Source organism: Caloenas nicobarica, chromosome 1 (genome assembly GCF_036013445.1).
Source record: "Caloenas nicobarica isolate bCalNic1 chromosome 1, bCalNic1.hap1, whole genome shotgun sequence".
Taxonomy (NCBI): Eukaryota; Metazoa; Chordata; class Aves; order Columbiformes; family Columbidae; genus Caloenas; species Caloenas nicobarica.
In genome coordinates this window covers 23,231,081-23,247,605 of record NC_088245.1, presented here as the reverse complement: position 1 = coordinate 23,247,605, position 16,525 = coordinate 23,231,081, and the positions used below count along the sequence as shown (strand labels likewise).

The window sequence follows — 16,525 nt, the reverse complement described above, 5'->3', positions numbered from 1 at the left end:
GTCTCCCAGGAACCAGGATTGTGTACAGATGACATTCTTATATGTATGACATCTAAGTTATATCACAAGTAATATTGGTTACATGTTTTCCGAGGCTACATTTGAGAAGGCGCAGTTCCAGAGTTCACAAAAAATTGTACTTAAAGCAACAATTCACTCACTAGGATATGCCATTCTTGCAGAGGCTCTGAGCTGGAATAAGAATTTCTGGATTCATAATTTACTAGAAAATGCATCCACATGTGTGCACATAGATATGTATATTAAAAAGATTCCAACTTTACAGCAAGTATATCAAATCTAAAATGGCAAGATGCTCTATTTAAATGGTTGCACAGTGGAATATGACACATGACTTCATAAAACATTATAAATCTAAAATTGATAAATTTCCTGATAGAATACAGACTTGAATTCATATTTGTGAATAAAAAATATAGAAAAATAACAACCTTTATGGAGGATATCTACAATTTATTCATATTAGAATAAGAAGCTTTTTTACATGATATATCTATGAATCAAAGCTTTGACAACATGATTGAGAAGTGATATTCTATTGTATATATTATAGATATTATAAGAGATTTGAAAACAACTGGTGAAATAGCAAAATGGATGACAGCAAGTGAAATGAAGAAATCTAGTCAGTGAATGGACAGTGCACATTAGGTCCCCTGATTTGACAGCTCTCAGGCATATTGAGTAATACTTATTCACATTAGCAGTTGCTGGAATGAAATACTATCCAATATGAATCTTCTGTAGTTTCTGGAATAAAAGCCAAAACTGGCTCTTTGTAAGACAACTGACTGTGTGTATTTTGATCAAATATACCTTAAGCTATGGTCTTCTATCGCTTGTCAGTCTGTCAGACACTGAAAGCACAGAGACAACAGGTTCATGCCTGCCAGTTCTCCAACATCAGGAGAGAATTTGGTCTAAATATTCTGACCTGATGTATAGCATGAGAAAGTCCATATTTCAGTCTTGTTAATTTTGGCAGAATGTCACTCACCATTCTCAGACATCAACTTTTTTCTTTGGAATTGACTACCCAGGATTCTGAAATTGAGAACCAGAAAAAATCTGCAAAAATTGTGAATTTATGGTCTATGGTATTCCACAATAAAGAAAATAAAATTCATTTAGGTTATTGAAAGAGATCTTGGTGCCACCTGGGACATGATCTATTGTCCTAAAACCAAAAGTAAATGCTCTCTGTCTTCATGTATTATTTAATGACACATGGTGGAGTTTGATTTAATGTTACCTTACAGGCAGCATGGGACCACGGCAGTGCAGCTACCTGTAACACACAATTTTCATAGTTCTGAGATAATGTCTAAAACAGAGTAAGAAATAGTTCAGACTGTGGCAAATAGTCCTCAAAGTCTTTTCTGACCAATTGGTGTGTTGGGCAGCAAAGATTCAACAGTCAACTTGGCTCCTGCTTATCATGCTGCAAATCTGACTACTATGGTTTTTACATAGAATTACTGTAGTTACACAAAACAGCAGTAGATATTTTATAAATATAAATAAAAAGTAAAAAATCCTTCTGCATTTTGTTTGTAAGCTACTTTTTAAATGGGAATCAAGAAGAGAAACAATAAGAATTTCCCCTTCTGCCTCTTATGCTTAAACATACTGGTCACAACACACAAGTCACACAAAGAGGGAGAGCATGAAGCTCTTTCTCTGTGCTCATAAACAGTCCCTCTCCAGCCTTACTGTCTTTTGGGAATTGTGTTACCACTCACCATGCATCTTAACCACACCTATGTTGATTTTTTAAAAACTTTAAACTACTTTTCGAGTGTTTGTGGTACTTGAACCATTACTCAAACTAAATAGCAATGCACTATACCCCTGCAAGCTTCATATTCTACTACGGAACTTTTCAATTTGTTCTATAAATTTTTCAGAATGTGACTGCATACACAGATGAGTAAATCTACTTCTTTCTATTAATATTTTTAGGTGCAATTGTATTTTCAAATAGGTTATTCAAAACAATTAAATAATGTTTTTGTAAAGTTCTTAGGTGTGCATGATGTCTGTTATACTACACTGCATTTTTTTTCGGTCAAATAAATAGTTCAGTTTGATAGAGCAAATTGAAATTAGACTAATTTACATAGGTCTCTATATGCTTTTGAAAATTCTTCCATCTTTATTTTTAGCAGTGCAGTCAGTCATTATAGGCAGTTAAAGGCTGATTAGGTTTACAGAGTAGTTAAAATGCTAACCATACAAAATAGGGCAAGAGACTACTTCTGTAGGGATGTGCATGAAGGAGTTTTTTGATTAAAGTTTTTGTTGAGGTTTTATTAAATGGCCACATTTTGCTGTTCAAAGACTTTAAGTACTCTGATAAATGCATGCCTTGAAGGGATGCTATGGAGAAAATCCAGAACAAATCTCAATGGAATTGTATCTTCTTATGTCAGATTTGAATTTAAGGCTATCATTGTACCCATTAAAACATGATACAGGAATCAACTTTACTTCATTTTAGATTTCTCTCTGCTTATGCATGCAAACCCAAACAAATATCTACATGTGTATGCACATATATACATAAAGAAGACTTCTTCAGAATTTTTTGTTAGAATGAAATCAAATATTAACATTCTGTGAGGTTAATGGAAGCAAATCTGAGCACATTTCATTTAATTCTTACCCTTGTCTCTGAACTCTTCATTATTAATGCTACTTCCTTTTTCTATCACTATGTTATGGTCTTCTGAAAGAGTGATGGTGCAGATTGTCAGCCCCACAATTCAATGCAATTGTTAAAAGTGTACTTTGGGATATCTTTGTTTAATTTTCAAATATTTGTATTCATACTTTTGTACATTTCTTAAGAGACACAAGGTCACGAGACCTACCTTAAGGTAGATCTGACAACTAATAGGTTGACAGCAGGAGCTAGAGTTAACAACACAACATCAGGAATAAATCTAGTCAGTCCACAATGTTTCTAAGTAATGCTAAACCTTCAGTTACCAAAAACTGGGCTCACCAGTTGACTCAGGTGGGAAGCTGGTGGTATCGGAAAATTCTCCAGGATGTCAAATTTAAAGTAGAGCAAGAGGCATACTGTCTCTGTCATCTCCTGCAAACATGGTGCAAGCCCTTCTTCTTGAAGAATGTAGGTAATCAAAGGATGAATGCTGTCTCTGTCTTGACATTTTTCTGCTGTGACACACGAATGAGTGAAAAGCTTCACATCTCCTCGCTCCTCATTCCCACAAAGAGATTCTAGTGCTAAAAAAGGCTATTGACGATCCCGGAAAGATCCATGTCTCATTAAAGATCCTTTTATTGAACATAGAAAACCTGCACCGTGAATAAATATGTGAAGTGAGGCTGCCTGAAACCTGTACAGACAGTTCAGTCCTTGTCATGCTCCATTCTTTTCTATTTTGTTTTTGTAACACAAACATGATTCCTCTGACAATGCCTTTCCTCTTCCCCAATTAAAAAGTTTAAGGATAGTAACTGAATTATTGTTTCATGTTTACTAAGTTAATGGCCCAATTTATTTTTTTTTTATTCCAGACAGGTTGGAACAAAAAGTCTCTAATATTTTTCAGTGAACTATTTTCATCTTGATGATTTGATCAATGTACACTCACATTCAGACCAGAAACACATAGACCTAGTTGCAAATCAATAGTGGCAAAGCAATTACTTTTTCAAAGGTTAGGTGAATCATTGCTTTCTATAAACTGGCAAAAATCAAAAAGCAAACAACCAGGCAAACTCAAAAGAAACTTATTATTTGATGTATCTCCAAAGCACAATTTCTTTTAAGGGTAAGAAGCAACAGCAACCACAAATATACAGTATTTTAAAACAGTAGTTTTCTTGAAATAAACTATTTAAACCATTACAACACTAGACTATAATAATCAGTAATGTAAAGAACGGGAGGTAAGAAGGCGTATCTTTTTTTTGTAATTCTTAACCTTGAACAAGGAGAGGAAATCCTTTTCAGGCCTTTCAGTGCTAAGAAGACGGTTGATTTTATGTGGAAAGGAAAAAAGAAAAATGTTTTTTGCTATGAAGTATTTTCTAGTATCTTCACAGGAAGAAAGAAGTTAGAAATTGGATTAGATTGGTAGCATCCCAACCACAGATAGTAGAAATGTAAAGCTATGAACAGATAACTAAATAGAGAGCAGGGATATCAATTTTGTTGTTGTTGGGAATTACAAATATCATATGAGAAAAAGATTGAAGTATCTCACAACTGAGATAAACGGGAATGCCTAACAAAGCACATCTCATGCCTGAGAAAACTCTGTATCTACCAATTTGCCTTTTAATATCTTTGGAGAGGGAGATTTTCAGATTACAGCTGTATCTCAAGCATTTGGACTTCTTTCTGTCTGTCACTGGCTATTGACATGATATACAAATGGGCTGGTGGGCAAAAGACAGAGCATTTCGTTATATGCAGTGCTCAGATATAATATGGGGAAGTTAGGATAAGTGGTGGGTTTAAGTTCAGTCTTCAAGTCCTGAACTAGAGCTGGGAATACATTCCTTTTCAGAACTGAGCTGAAATTTACAACTGAGAAAGTACACGTAAAATTTCAGAGAAAACCCAACTGGGACAGGCCAAGGATCAAAGTCTTTAATATTAAAGCTATAAACAATTACATCTAACAGCTCCTATAACCTTATTGAAATTCAAGGGTTCATTCATTGTTTTCATCTACCACCACTATTTCAGAGCAGACTCGGTGATGAAATAAAGTCTTTGGATTTTTAAGGGAAAGATAAAATCGTGGGTGGGATATTCTTCTCTTTAACCATTAGCAGACATAGAAGATCACAGTATACCAACTTGTGCACTTTGAGGGCTGTGGTATGAAGAACCAGCTAGGATTTCATTGCTGCCTCTCTTCTGTGCACAGGAGGCCGTGACAATTGAACTAGAGTAGGTCAAGATGCCATTTGTGATTCTCTAGGTCTAGACGGGAGGAGGTCATTCCCGCATTTTCCAGCTGGAATTTCTCCTTAAATCACAGGAGGTTCATATTGAACTTCCACCTTCATCTCTTGATTCAGTTTACTTAAAAGGAACACATTCTGGTTATTTTTGTCATCCAGTCCCTTACATTTGAGTTAGCTAAACATAGGGATCATGATGAATCATCTGGAACAGGCTCCCCAGGGAGGTAGTCATGGCCCCAAGCCTGCTAGTATTCAAGATGTGATTGGACAATGCTCTCAGACACATGGTGTGAATTTTGGGGTTGTCATATGCAGGCACAGGACTTGGACTCAATGATCCTTGTGGGTCCCTTCCAGCTCAGGGCATTCCATGATTCTATGCTGTCCAAGTGTCTTTTCCATGGTATTAAGCCATGGAAAAGCTGTTTTAGTCAAAGGTCCTTTCACTTGTAAACACCCTTTCTTTCAGAAGAATTCATGGATTTTCCTCCACAGGTGAAAATGCATGTGCAACCTTCATAAGAGACTGCCCACATCTTATTCTCATCCCTTGCTACGGTGTTTACTTTCTGGGTGCAGAAAATATGTTTTCTTTCTGTTTTCAGGCAGAGAGAGCATATTATAATTTTGTTTGATGCAACAGACAGATAACCATTTCAAATCACAAATTACTTTGAATCTATCAAGATACAGCCTATGCATTTTATACACTACTTTTCACTTGGTAATTCAATTTGACAGATGTGATGAGGCTGAGACAAGTCATACAACCATCTGTGGTAACATTTAGAGCTTCCCAAACTACAGCATATACACCACTCATTCCACCTGAAGAACTCAAAAAAAACATCTATTTTTCACTTAAAATAGTAAAAACAAAATAATCCCTTCCCAGACATGGGTAACATAACTTACTGTTATACGAATCAAGACCAAGGAGGAAAGGATTAGAGCAGTGAGCTATTATTTAGCTCACTGGGTTTTTTTGGGGTTTTTGGGGTTTTTTTTTGTGGAGTATGTGGTAAAATGTAGAAGACAAGGTATTGTTGTTGAAAAGAGAGAGTGCACACATGGCTCTCATATTTCTGTGTGAGATATATCTGTACATTGCAAAGCCCAGTGCAGTAAGTCTTTGAATCAATGGCACAGTACACATACAATAAATCTGATGGTATAGGAAGTGCAGGAATAACAATGCACGTGCTTGGAGACTGCACAGCATGTCTGCAGCTTTAGTTAGCAGAAAGTTTGGAAAGGCACCCCCATAACAAAGGCTGCATAAGTGTCGCCAGGCAGCCAGAAATCCTGGTAAAGCAAGAGAACAAAAATATTTATGCTCCATGTGCAAAAATAATATTTGGTGACAGAAAACACTGCCAGGGAAAACAAAGCACATGGGTGACTTATTTATACAGAAGATTGAGTATTACTGCTGCCACTAGTCACAGAGATAGTGGTCACCACCAGTACCACTGGGGTGATGATGGTAATTAAGCAAATCACACTGGGAGCTCTGACATTAGGCAAAAACTCTCTATACAAAAAGTAACACAGTCTACTATAGTCACAGAAGACTAAAGGTGACAATCTTGTAGTAAACTCTGCAAGGAACAGCAAAAAGTCAACATCTCATAGCAACATCTCATAGGTGACATGAAACTCAGAGCTATTGATGCAACCACTACAGTAGCTGTTGTGACAATTGTATATGGGTATGATGCCTGAGCAAGCAGCTGTGATAACACTAGTGCCAGTTACACAGAGTTTTTGCTCAAACTTCACAGAGACTTTCAGCTTTATAGTACGATATAGAATCCTAGACAAGTAATAAGGACATATTGATTTGATTTTTTTACTCCATCTTCAAACACAGTTTTTAAACTAAATAAGGAGTTCATGACCTGACCTATCATCAAGACCTCAATAGTTTAAACAGAAATTTAATTTTGTCTATATACTTCAGGGATAACAATATAAGAATCACTATGATGCACCCGTTCACTAAAAAAAAATCATATTGACAGCTATAGATGGGGTGAGAGAGAAGGTCATTGAAAACATAAATGCAATTGAACCACAGCCACAGGCCTTTAATAAAATCTGCACCATAATTGGATTTGTGAAAATTAACTACTAACTTTCTCAAACATTCCCCCTTAATTTTTCCTTCGTGTTTGAGAAAAAATGTCACACTTTTATTACAACACAATAATTTGTATTGGAAAATTCAAAGGAGCAAGAAGAGTGAGGAAAAGAAAACAGTTCCTTTCCTGCACTCCAATAAACAACTTACAGGTAACATTTTACTTTCACAGTTACCTGTGCATTTCTTGATATTGCTGTTTCTTTTTCCATGTGATCCTAACTTGCATCCAAAGTTCTCTTCCCAAAATTCTGCAAACCATACATTTCTTCTATTGTTAGCAAGTGTTCGGCTCCGAAAATATCTATCAAATCCTACATTTAAGAGAAGTAAAAAAAGAATTAAAATATAATACAGCATAAAAATACTCATTTCAAGATAAGAAGAGATTTTGTGTAAATATCAGAATGAGAAGAAGCTTTAGGTGCAAACTACTATAACATTTTATGAGTGCAGTAGGAGACAAGGATTTAAAAAACAGTGCATTTGTTATTATCCCATATTTGCTGTAGAACAAGAATTTTTTAAAATACCTTCATAAATTAAAGAGTTTCTAAAGCTCCAGAAGAATTCTGTTAGGGAAATAACTTAATTTTTGATACACTGATGATCAAAATAAACAATTGGATATCTACAAGAAATTAGACAAACTAGAATCACTACTTAGTCAAAGACTGTGACCCAAATAAATTTCATTTCAAGGCCACCTAAAATCATCAGGTGCATCTCTGTTGAACCAGAGGGCTTCCAGGGCACCCAAACTTCTGATTCTGTTTGTATGTTTTATAACCCTAATTGAGAAACTAAAGATTCCTGTTTAAACCTCATCAGATTCTATATCAGCCTTTGCCCTACAACCCAGCAGCCATAATGAAATCATGACTAACACATACCATCTGGATTAAGCTCTTTACAAATGTTTCCATGTGGCTAAATTCTCCAAGTAGCATCAATAGTGCCCAGTTTTCCTAACTGTTTACCAGCTTAGAGCACTTACCCAGACAGTAAGAGATGTTACTATGTCCAGTGCCCTCCTGGGAATACAGTCATTCAAACCAACAACTTCCACTTCATCTACCAAGTCAGAAACTTTGCTAAAACACTGCCTTCTTAAAGTAAATTTAGGAGAGGAAAGCAGAGCCTAGATTGTTCTCTTCCCAGGAGAATGAGCTGACTCATTATCACCCATCTAATACTCTCCGTTTTTGTCGCAAAGAACCATCAGGCTATGGTTAAGTTCTCCAGCACACAAGTTCTAGTTATTAGGCAGTTAGAGGATTGCCTAGTTGCAGACTTAGCATATCCTCATCTCAACAGAGCTATTAAATTAATATTGGTTCAGACCAACTCAAGTCTCTTAGTTGGAAAGTTTTCCCTGATTTCCGTGTAATCAAGGACTACATGTTTTGTTGTTTAGTTTTGTTTTTAAGAAAGCTAGGGTTTTTGACATTGTCACAAAATGAGGCGTTTGTGCCACGTGCATTCCTACCATCTATTGATGTTCTTTTGGGCAGAATAGTTACTGCTCCTTCCGCGATCTCCTCCTGCTGCTGAACTGGTGAAATTTTTGACCCCCAACTGTCTGAGCCAATCCAGAGGAAATGTCCAGATTGATTAGCTTTTTTGGCTGCTTCCAGTATTCGCCTACAAATAAACAACAAATGATGAATTAACCAAGCTGCATTTACAAAGAGCTTAAGAATCCCCAGCATTAATTCTGGCTATGCATAAGTCTAGATAAATATAGGTCACACTAACCAATTAGTCAACAGTTTTCACAGTCTAAAACTTATTCACCAACAGCTGTACTGAACTCAAGATACAGTACTTTACAAGTTAATTTGTTTCCTCTTTAGCCATATTTTTCTAGAATTCTTATTGGTTTCTTCAGTTTCATTCACCAAATAGCAATCTATTGGAGCTGTGCTCTTAGGAACAGGTTAGATCTTCACTGAATAAAGGGCCAGTACACTATATAATTGCAACTCAGTTTCTCATCACCAGATTTCCAAGCATTTTTACATGGGAGTGAATCTGAAAACTCCTGTGTTACTCTATTCTGTACCAGCCAATTGATCAGCTCTGTGAAGAGAGAATGTCTTTAACACACAAAATTGGGAAACAGGCACCTGATATCATCTTCATTCGCAAACATGATCACTGCACGAGCATTTGGAGTTTCCAACAAGCGTTTGATGATCTTTTCAAACTCTCCTGGTCTTGGTTCCCGAGGAATTTTGAGTGACTGAGCAATGCAAACACCTCCTGAGGAAAAAAAAAAAGGAAAAAAAAAATAATAATAATTTTTACATGATAAATATCTACAGTTCAGGTAATCCATCGACGACCAGGCAGTCAAGGAAAACAAGACGCTAATCCGAGATAAGACAGTGCAGCTAAAAGTTAATTTATGTATTTTGAAGCATGTGCTGTACAAACCTACACACTTAATGTTGCATTGAAGACTTCAGCTCAGTTACCTTTTACTTCATTTTGATATAAAAACGGAACCAACGTCCTGAGCAAGACCATCAATCACCATACTCTGGCTCAGCTGGACAAAGTTCCACAAACTTATCCCAACTTATGGCAGCTGAGAACCCAGCCTTGCCACAGGACTGCATTTAACCAGGGAGCCACAATTTAACAGCTATTTTGGGTTCATAATGTGGCTCTCCAGAATCAGTTACTATCATACATCTCCGTTTTTTCATCAGAGAGTATAAAGTTAACAATAAACACTGTGGTTACAAAATCAAGTAGTAAACCTGAAATAGTCTCATATGAACGAATACGTACAGACCACTTCTAATCGTTATTATGACATTCTTAATTAAGTTGTCTTAATTATTTAAGAGGTTTCGGGTTGTCATTCAATATTCTAAATTACTAATCAGCAAATGAACACAAACTCAGAGATGATATTTATATCTCTTGCTGACAGAAGGAGGAAAATGTCAATTGAAATATTTACATTTTACCTGTCCTCCAAAAAGGGACGAATTTCTACAGAAACTCAGTGATTTCCAATGGCTTTCATACACCAGTGTAAGAGAATTTCTACTTCCCAGTTATGACACTGTTATCAATGTCTGAGCAGATGAGGAGAGAAATTCCTTGAGCCTGTTTCATGAAGCACTGAGTCCAGATTAGCACCAACTTTCTATGCCATAGATAATCTTTCTGTGATTTTTTGCTGATTTATTTATTTTAATTATTTTTTCTTTAAAAACTATCCCCTGATTGGCATTAGTACATCTGACTCCCACCAATATTTGATGTTGCCTGTTATTATTCCCAAAATAAGAGCCACTTGTGGAGAATCTAATCATTAATAAAACCTGAAAATGAAGAAAATGAGAAAAATTTATTTCTAACAAAAAGTGGCATGTTACTAGACAAAGGCAAAGTAAATGGTAATTTTTGCATCTCAGCATCTCAATATTAATACTTCTGCACTGAAGATTGCCTTCAGTGTAAGAATAAGAATTTGTTATAAAAGAGCCGTTCTATTTTTATGAAAGCTAGTATTTATTTTCTGATATATAATATCATTTGGGGCATATATATATCTATATATTAAAGATAATTAGACAACTAAAGTCACGGTTAGATGGCTATGTTGTATATGGAGAGGCATTCCAACTTTCTCAGCAGTCTTGTCAACCTTGTATTTTTGCAAAGAACTTCACAAATTGATACACACTGTCAGTGATAAGATTTGGACAAAAACAAGGTTCCAACCAGATGCAGCTTACGATATAGAGCTATATGAAGAAGTAACAGACGTCTCTTGTGTTGGCTTTCTTAAGTTGAATGTGTTTAATCTTTAAGGAAAACAAACAAGCAAAATAAAGTTATTTATGGAGCTTTTTAAAATTTCTTTTATTTAAATGTAATATTTAGAAAATTCTGGGGATTCATTATCAGATTTTGTTTTGCCTCTGCAGAATCTCATTGACCTCAATAGTTCTTTACACAGGCAGATCCTAAGTTAGAATCAAGTTTAGACATAGAATAAATGAAGCATGGAATTATCAACTGAGAGTTTAAAAATAACAACTTCTAGTCACAGGCAAACATATCACCTTTTTCAGCTATGCATCAATTTATTGAGAAGTTACATTACTATTTTATTAGATAGAGAGATACATACTACCATATATATTTATTCTGAATTATTCTCTGCCTTACATGAAAAAATATTATTTGCACATCAGAACATCTGCCATTTCTAACAAAAATTGTTTGTACACATTTTTTACCATCTATAAATAGTGTAAAGATATAACTTAAATAATTTACTCTTATCTGTTTAAAAGTAGAATATAGCACCTTTCTCTTGCAACACATTTCTTCACATTTTTATGAACAGCCTGGCTCCCCATGATGGACAGCTAATATGCCAATAACAACAGATGAGCCCAGATAGTAAGTGACCCCCATATTCACCAGGTATCTTTGTCAATGGAAAGATGGATGCCGTACTACGAAAAGCTTTAGCCAATTTCCAAAACCGATACTAGGCTATTGCAATAGACACTCAAAAAGCCCTTTACTGCAACCCCTTTCTCAAGCAACAGGTCTGAAATATAAGAGAAATATTTAGCAGACATCCTTTAAATTTAACAGCAACTCACTATTAAAAAGGAAACACTGAAAAACAATGCCAAGCTCTCAACGGTCCTGAAAGTCATTCAAGCACAAAAAGTAAAATAGATCCTAAAAAATTACTTAAAGGAATAATTTGTTCCCTTATAAATTTGGAGAGTGCATTTTTCAACCATTTCTATTCATGCAATGGCCCTTAGGAAAAAAGCGTTCTTTCCACATAAAAGTGCAAATATTACAAGATATGTTCATATAATACACTATATACAGCCATCAACAATCTGTGTGGAATAGATATCAAGCAATGAAAAAGTGCAGTATCTAGAAAGGCTATTTTCAGTCAAAATGGTGTTGAAGAAACAGCATTCCATCATTGCAGCAGCAAGTTCAATCATGATGGTACTCTGCATCTTAGCATTTCCACGTTGAAGAATGTGTTAAGTACTAATAGGAACAAAATAAAATGTACTTCAGCCTTGTTGCTACATTTATAATGAATTGTGTAAGCTGTCTCCAACACAAAAAACATTTTGTGTACACCCTTATCTATATATACAGCTTATACAGCTGTTGCTCAAACAAATAACAGAGTATCAATTTTCAGCTAATGGTGAAATGCTAGATCCACAAAGGTACTTAAAACATTACAGTGTCTAACCTCTCAGCACCCTGCTGCCTTTCAAATCTACAGCCTGGGCTAAGTGCCCAGACACAGAGAGAGATGAGTGTCTAGGAAAAGGATTCTTAGAGGCTGGCAAACCTAATAAGGAATAATTATTCCTCAAAAATAGCTAGCAGAGGTACTAAAATGACAGGTTTTAAGATCAGTAGTTAGGACAATCTTATGAAGTGTGAACAAAAGAGAGATTTCCCCAAACCAAGAAGAAATAGGGTTTGAGAATAGATGTCTCATATGTGATACCAATGGATTTACCATTTGCTGCAGAGGTGCCAAAGGGCAGATGGTTCAGAAACATAATGCCCCTGGAGAATTTATGGCTGTGAATCATAAAAACTAATAGTGTCTACATGTTTCACCCTGTCAGCATTTCTGACTGATCTGGCATAATGATTTCTTGTCCCTGTTACTGGTTTCGAAAGTGTTTGTTATCCTTCACTGTCTGGGGAGGTACCTAAAAAAATACCTTTGTTTAAATTTCCCTTGGTTGAAATGATGATTAATCTAACATTTGTATGAGGGAATGAGAGCTAACTAGCCTCTTACTGAAAAGGTGATGTTGTGTTCGAATCCAGTCAAATAAAGGACTTATGAGCAGGCTTCAGAGAGGGCTGCACTAAAAGCTGTTACTGAGACCAAAGACAGAGTCAGACAGACAGACTCATTTCAGACAGATCAACTAGGAACAGATACCAGTAATTGTACCCACTCCTATTGTACCCATTCCATAATTCATGTATGACATAGAAGATGAAATTCAGGGTTCACATCTATCACACATTTTAAAGACATTAAGGTGGCACTGATGGAAAGTAGTTCTTCACCTACTCTCAGGAAAAAAAAAAAAAAGAAGTTCTTAGCACCAAACTCTACTAAGACTCTTTTTTCTGTTCTCAGACTTGTAAAACTAAGGTTGTACTCAGTCATCCCAGAGCTTGATTAGAGGAATAAAACAGTTAATATGAACTACACAGTGTTAGTGATGATAAGTATCCATTTGTCTTCTGTCTAACAGCTGTCAGGTGTGATATCCAGCACCTGGGGCCAGGGGACAAAGAATAGAAGAGCAGAGGTGGAAGCTGGAAATCAGGCTCATGGGAGGTGCCACCCTACTCGTTATCAAGGACTCAGTCCAGCTGCTCCACAGCATGTAACCGCAGCTGGTAACTCACGTGCTTTTAAAACTGGGATACACCCAGCCTTGATATACAATAATATGTTTTTGAGTTGTTTTCTCCATTGTGATAAAAATTGCATCTTAAATGAATTGTTCCATGCTAGTCTTGCCTTGCTTACAGCTGCTCTGTATAACATTGCTTGCAGAAAATAGGTTCTCACCGGACAAAAAAAAGGTAGATTTTTAAGATATTGTCAGTGTGCTAGAACGATGAGCTTTTTCCTTTCTTTCTGTGCTCTTACAATAATGATTCTACCAAAGAAAAAATAAAACAAGGGGGAAATGTAGTACCTACATCATTTTGGTGGTTAAACTTATGGTGATTTTATAATGATAAATATTCACTTTAGCTCTCATGGGTTCTGAAGTCACAAGACAGCATGCTAATTGTAAACCATTAAATACTCAAATATGTGGAGGTGGGTGTCAGAAGAAGTGATGTTGAATGTATATTTGGAAAATAGCAAGCAGACTTGGTAGAAAACTTAAACTAGCAAATTAATTTCCTGAAGCAAAGACTGAAAGATGAAGATAAGTGTAAATAGAAATACAGTGGACATATTCTCTCCTACCCGAGCTAGGATCCAGCACTACATTATGGACCAATTAAGTAGGGTACACAAGAATGGGCACTGTCTTCATAAAAAAAAAAAAAAAGCTGCAGTTTTGAGTTCAAGTAGGTTCAGTGTCAGGACCACAACCATACTACTCAAAACCATTTTACCCTCTAAAGTGTTTTACCTTCTGATGTATATACTTGGCCCTACCATTATAAAAGCAGAAGTGATCAAACTATCTACTTCTTAGCGTAAGGAGGCTTACCTCACCCAACTCAGTATACGTCATTACAAGTCAATTGTTTCAAAGCAGCTTCATCACAAATCACATTGTTCCTGAAAAAGCTCAAGACAAATAGCCAGAGCACATCTAGAACCTAGTCCTACCTGGCAGCACTTTCTCAGCTGCCTTCAAGTATACATTTTCTTTTTTTGAGATGAATTATATGTGACTGGTTAGTAGGCCAAGAAAATTTTAATGCAGGCTTGTGGAAAGTTTCCAAAAGACATTACAGAAATATGTGATGGCAGAGAAGTTCTTGTTCCAAGTAGGGGAACAGATGTCAGAGACTCAGAAGAAGCCTTGGTAAGAAACTCTCCTCTGAGGTACACAGGGTGCTGTCAGAGGCAGGCACAGCCTCTATCTGACAGGAGGATGCACACTTCTGACAGTATCACGTCATCCAAGAGAACATGAGGAAAAACAGACATTTCTCCTCCTCTTCCAGTCCTTCCTCTTGGAAGTCTAGAAAATCTAGACCTGGTTATATTGAAAGTGTGTTCCAATTGCCAGGAACCTTGTTCAGCATGAAGATTGTTGGAAATACTAAAAAGAACAGGATGATTTATGCTCAAGTTCTGTTGACAAAATCAGGATAACGTTGTGACTTAGTAAATGCATCGAGACCTTCTTTTTAAGCAGACAGTTCATTATGTGATAAATTTGGATGCTAAGAAATCTGAATGTTAAGGAAAAATAAGGTGACTGTCCTGCATGGGACTTGCACTAATGCTGATAATCAAGTACTTTTAGGAACTGTTATTTGAACCACAACCAACTTGCTGCCAATCTCTTGCATATCCCTAGATGTCCTTGACAATAATTTTCTAGAGTATGAGTCAACAGGGAGTGACACCTAGGAAGATATAATTACAAGTTGAAGATCAAATTTCACAAGCAATAATTCTTCAAAATTTAAATGCCTCCTTAATGCCAAAGTACCATAGCTGGGAGGCCTGGATGCAGCCCTGCATTCTTTCTAGAGCTACATTCACTTAACTACTCCAACAAACCACAGAGTCACTGATGTAGTCATACAGACTTCAGGGTAGCTCAGCTATACAAATGAGGACCTGGGCCTTCTGCTCCCACAGAAGTCCATGCCATGGCACGTTCACAGTTATTCATGTCAAAATCTAGTTAAATAAAATCTTATTCCAGTGCACCTCCTTTGTTGCTGTCACCAACTACCTGCAGTATGGAAATATCCTAAAGTCTTGTCTTTTCATTGCCTTGGAAGCTCACCAAATACCTCAGCAAACATTTCACTTACTCTTGCAAAGATAATTTTTCAGCCCATAGTGGCAATATTTTTCAATGCAAGGTTATAGAAAGAAAAACATTTTAAAAAATAAATAATTTAAATAATACTTTGCTTTGAATGGATGGAAGTGGCACTTAGTGTCCAATACATGCAGACATAATGGAGGGTGAGAGTTTTTGTTATAATCTTTTAACAGACAAAAACAGTCTGCATTTTGAGCCCATACATTGATGTCTTTTTTTTTTTCTTAAAATCCCTTAATATTTATGACAAAGATGTTTTAATGCACAAGCAGGTCAATGATGCTTTTTCACCAACACAGCAGCTACAGTCATGAGGTTTTCTACTCAAAACTAACTGCTTTCAAGAGCTTAAAGTCTCTCTTATTTATTTCAGTGTTTTAGAAAAGGCCTTTTAGCAATGCTTTTTGTCTGGTCTTCCTTTCATTCATTCTCTTTGGGGAAAAAAAATTAAAAGGCATTCTGTAAAACCATGAAAGAACACAAAACATTCTGTTAAATACAATTCACCCATTCCTTTTAAAACTGTTTTTATTACATCCTTATGAGTGTTCATAGGCATACAGCCATGCATATTTCACAAACACATGTGCTCATACAGATACTTACATCATGGGCAAAGCAGATGTTAATTCTAAAATAGAAAAGGAAGAAATAAAAAAAACCAGCTCTGGCTCCATGTGAGACCACTGGCTACTGGCTTCCATCATCAGAGTCTGTCTCTAAGGTGACATGAATCATGAGAGACCTGTTACTTTACATTTCCATTCCGAACAGTAAAAAATTCTCTTTTTTTAATTCTTTTTTTTTTCAGAAGAAACCA

The 16,525-nt window shown here is 36.1% G+C and overlaps 1 protein-coding gene across 1 annotated transcript in view; it reads right to left on the bottom strand.

Moving 5' to 3' along the window:
* The window catches only part of GRM8 (glutamate metabotropic receptor 8), a 332,753-nt gene that overhangs the window by 180,025 nt on the left and 136,203 nt on the right, over positions 1 to 16,525 (bottom strand). Inside the window, exons 3-5 of the mRNA XM_065629770.1 lie at positions 9,244 to 9,379; positions 8,604 to 8,758; positions 7,291 to 7,428 (exon numbers count right to left, since the gene is read on the bottom strand). Of these exons, the coding sequence (XP_065485842.1) occupies positions 7,291 to 7,428; positions 8,604 to 8,758; positions 9,244 to 9,379 (429 nt within the window). The remainder of the gene's footprint in view (positions 1 to 7,290; positions 7,429 to 8,603; positions 8,759 to 9,243; positions 9,380 to 16,525) is intronic.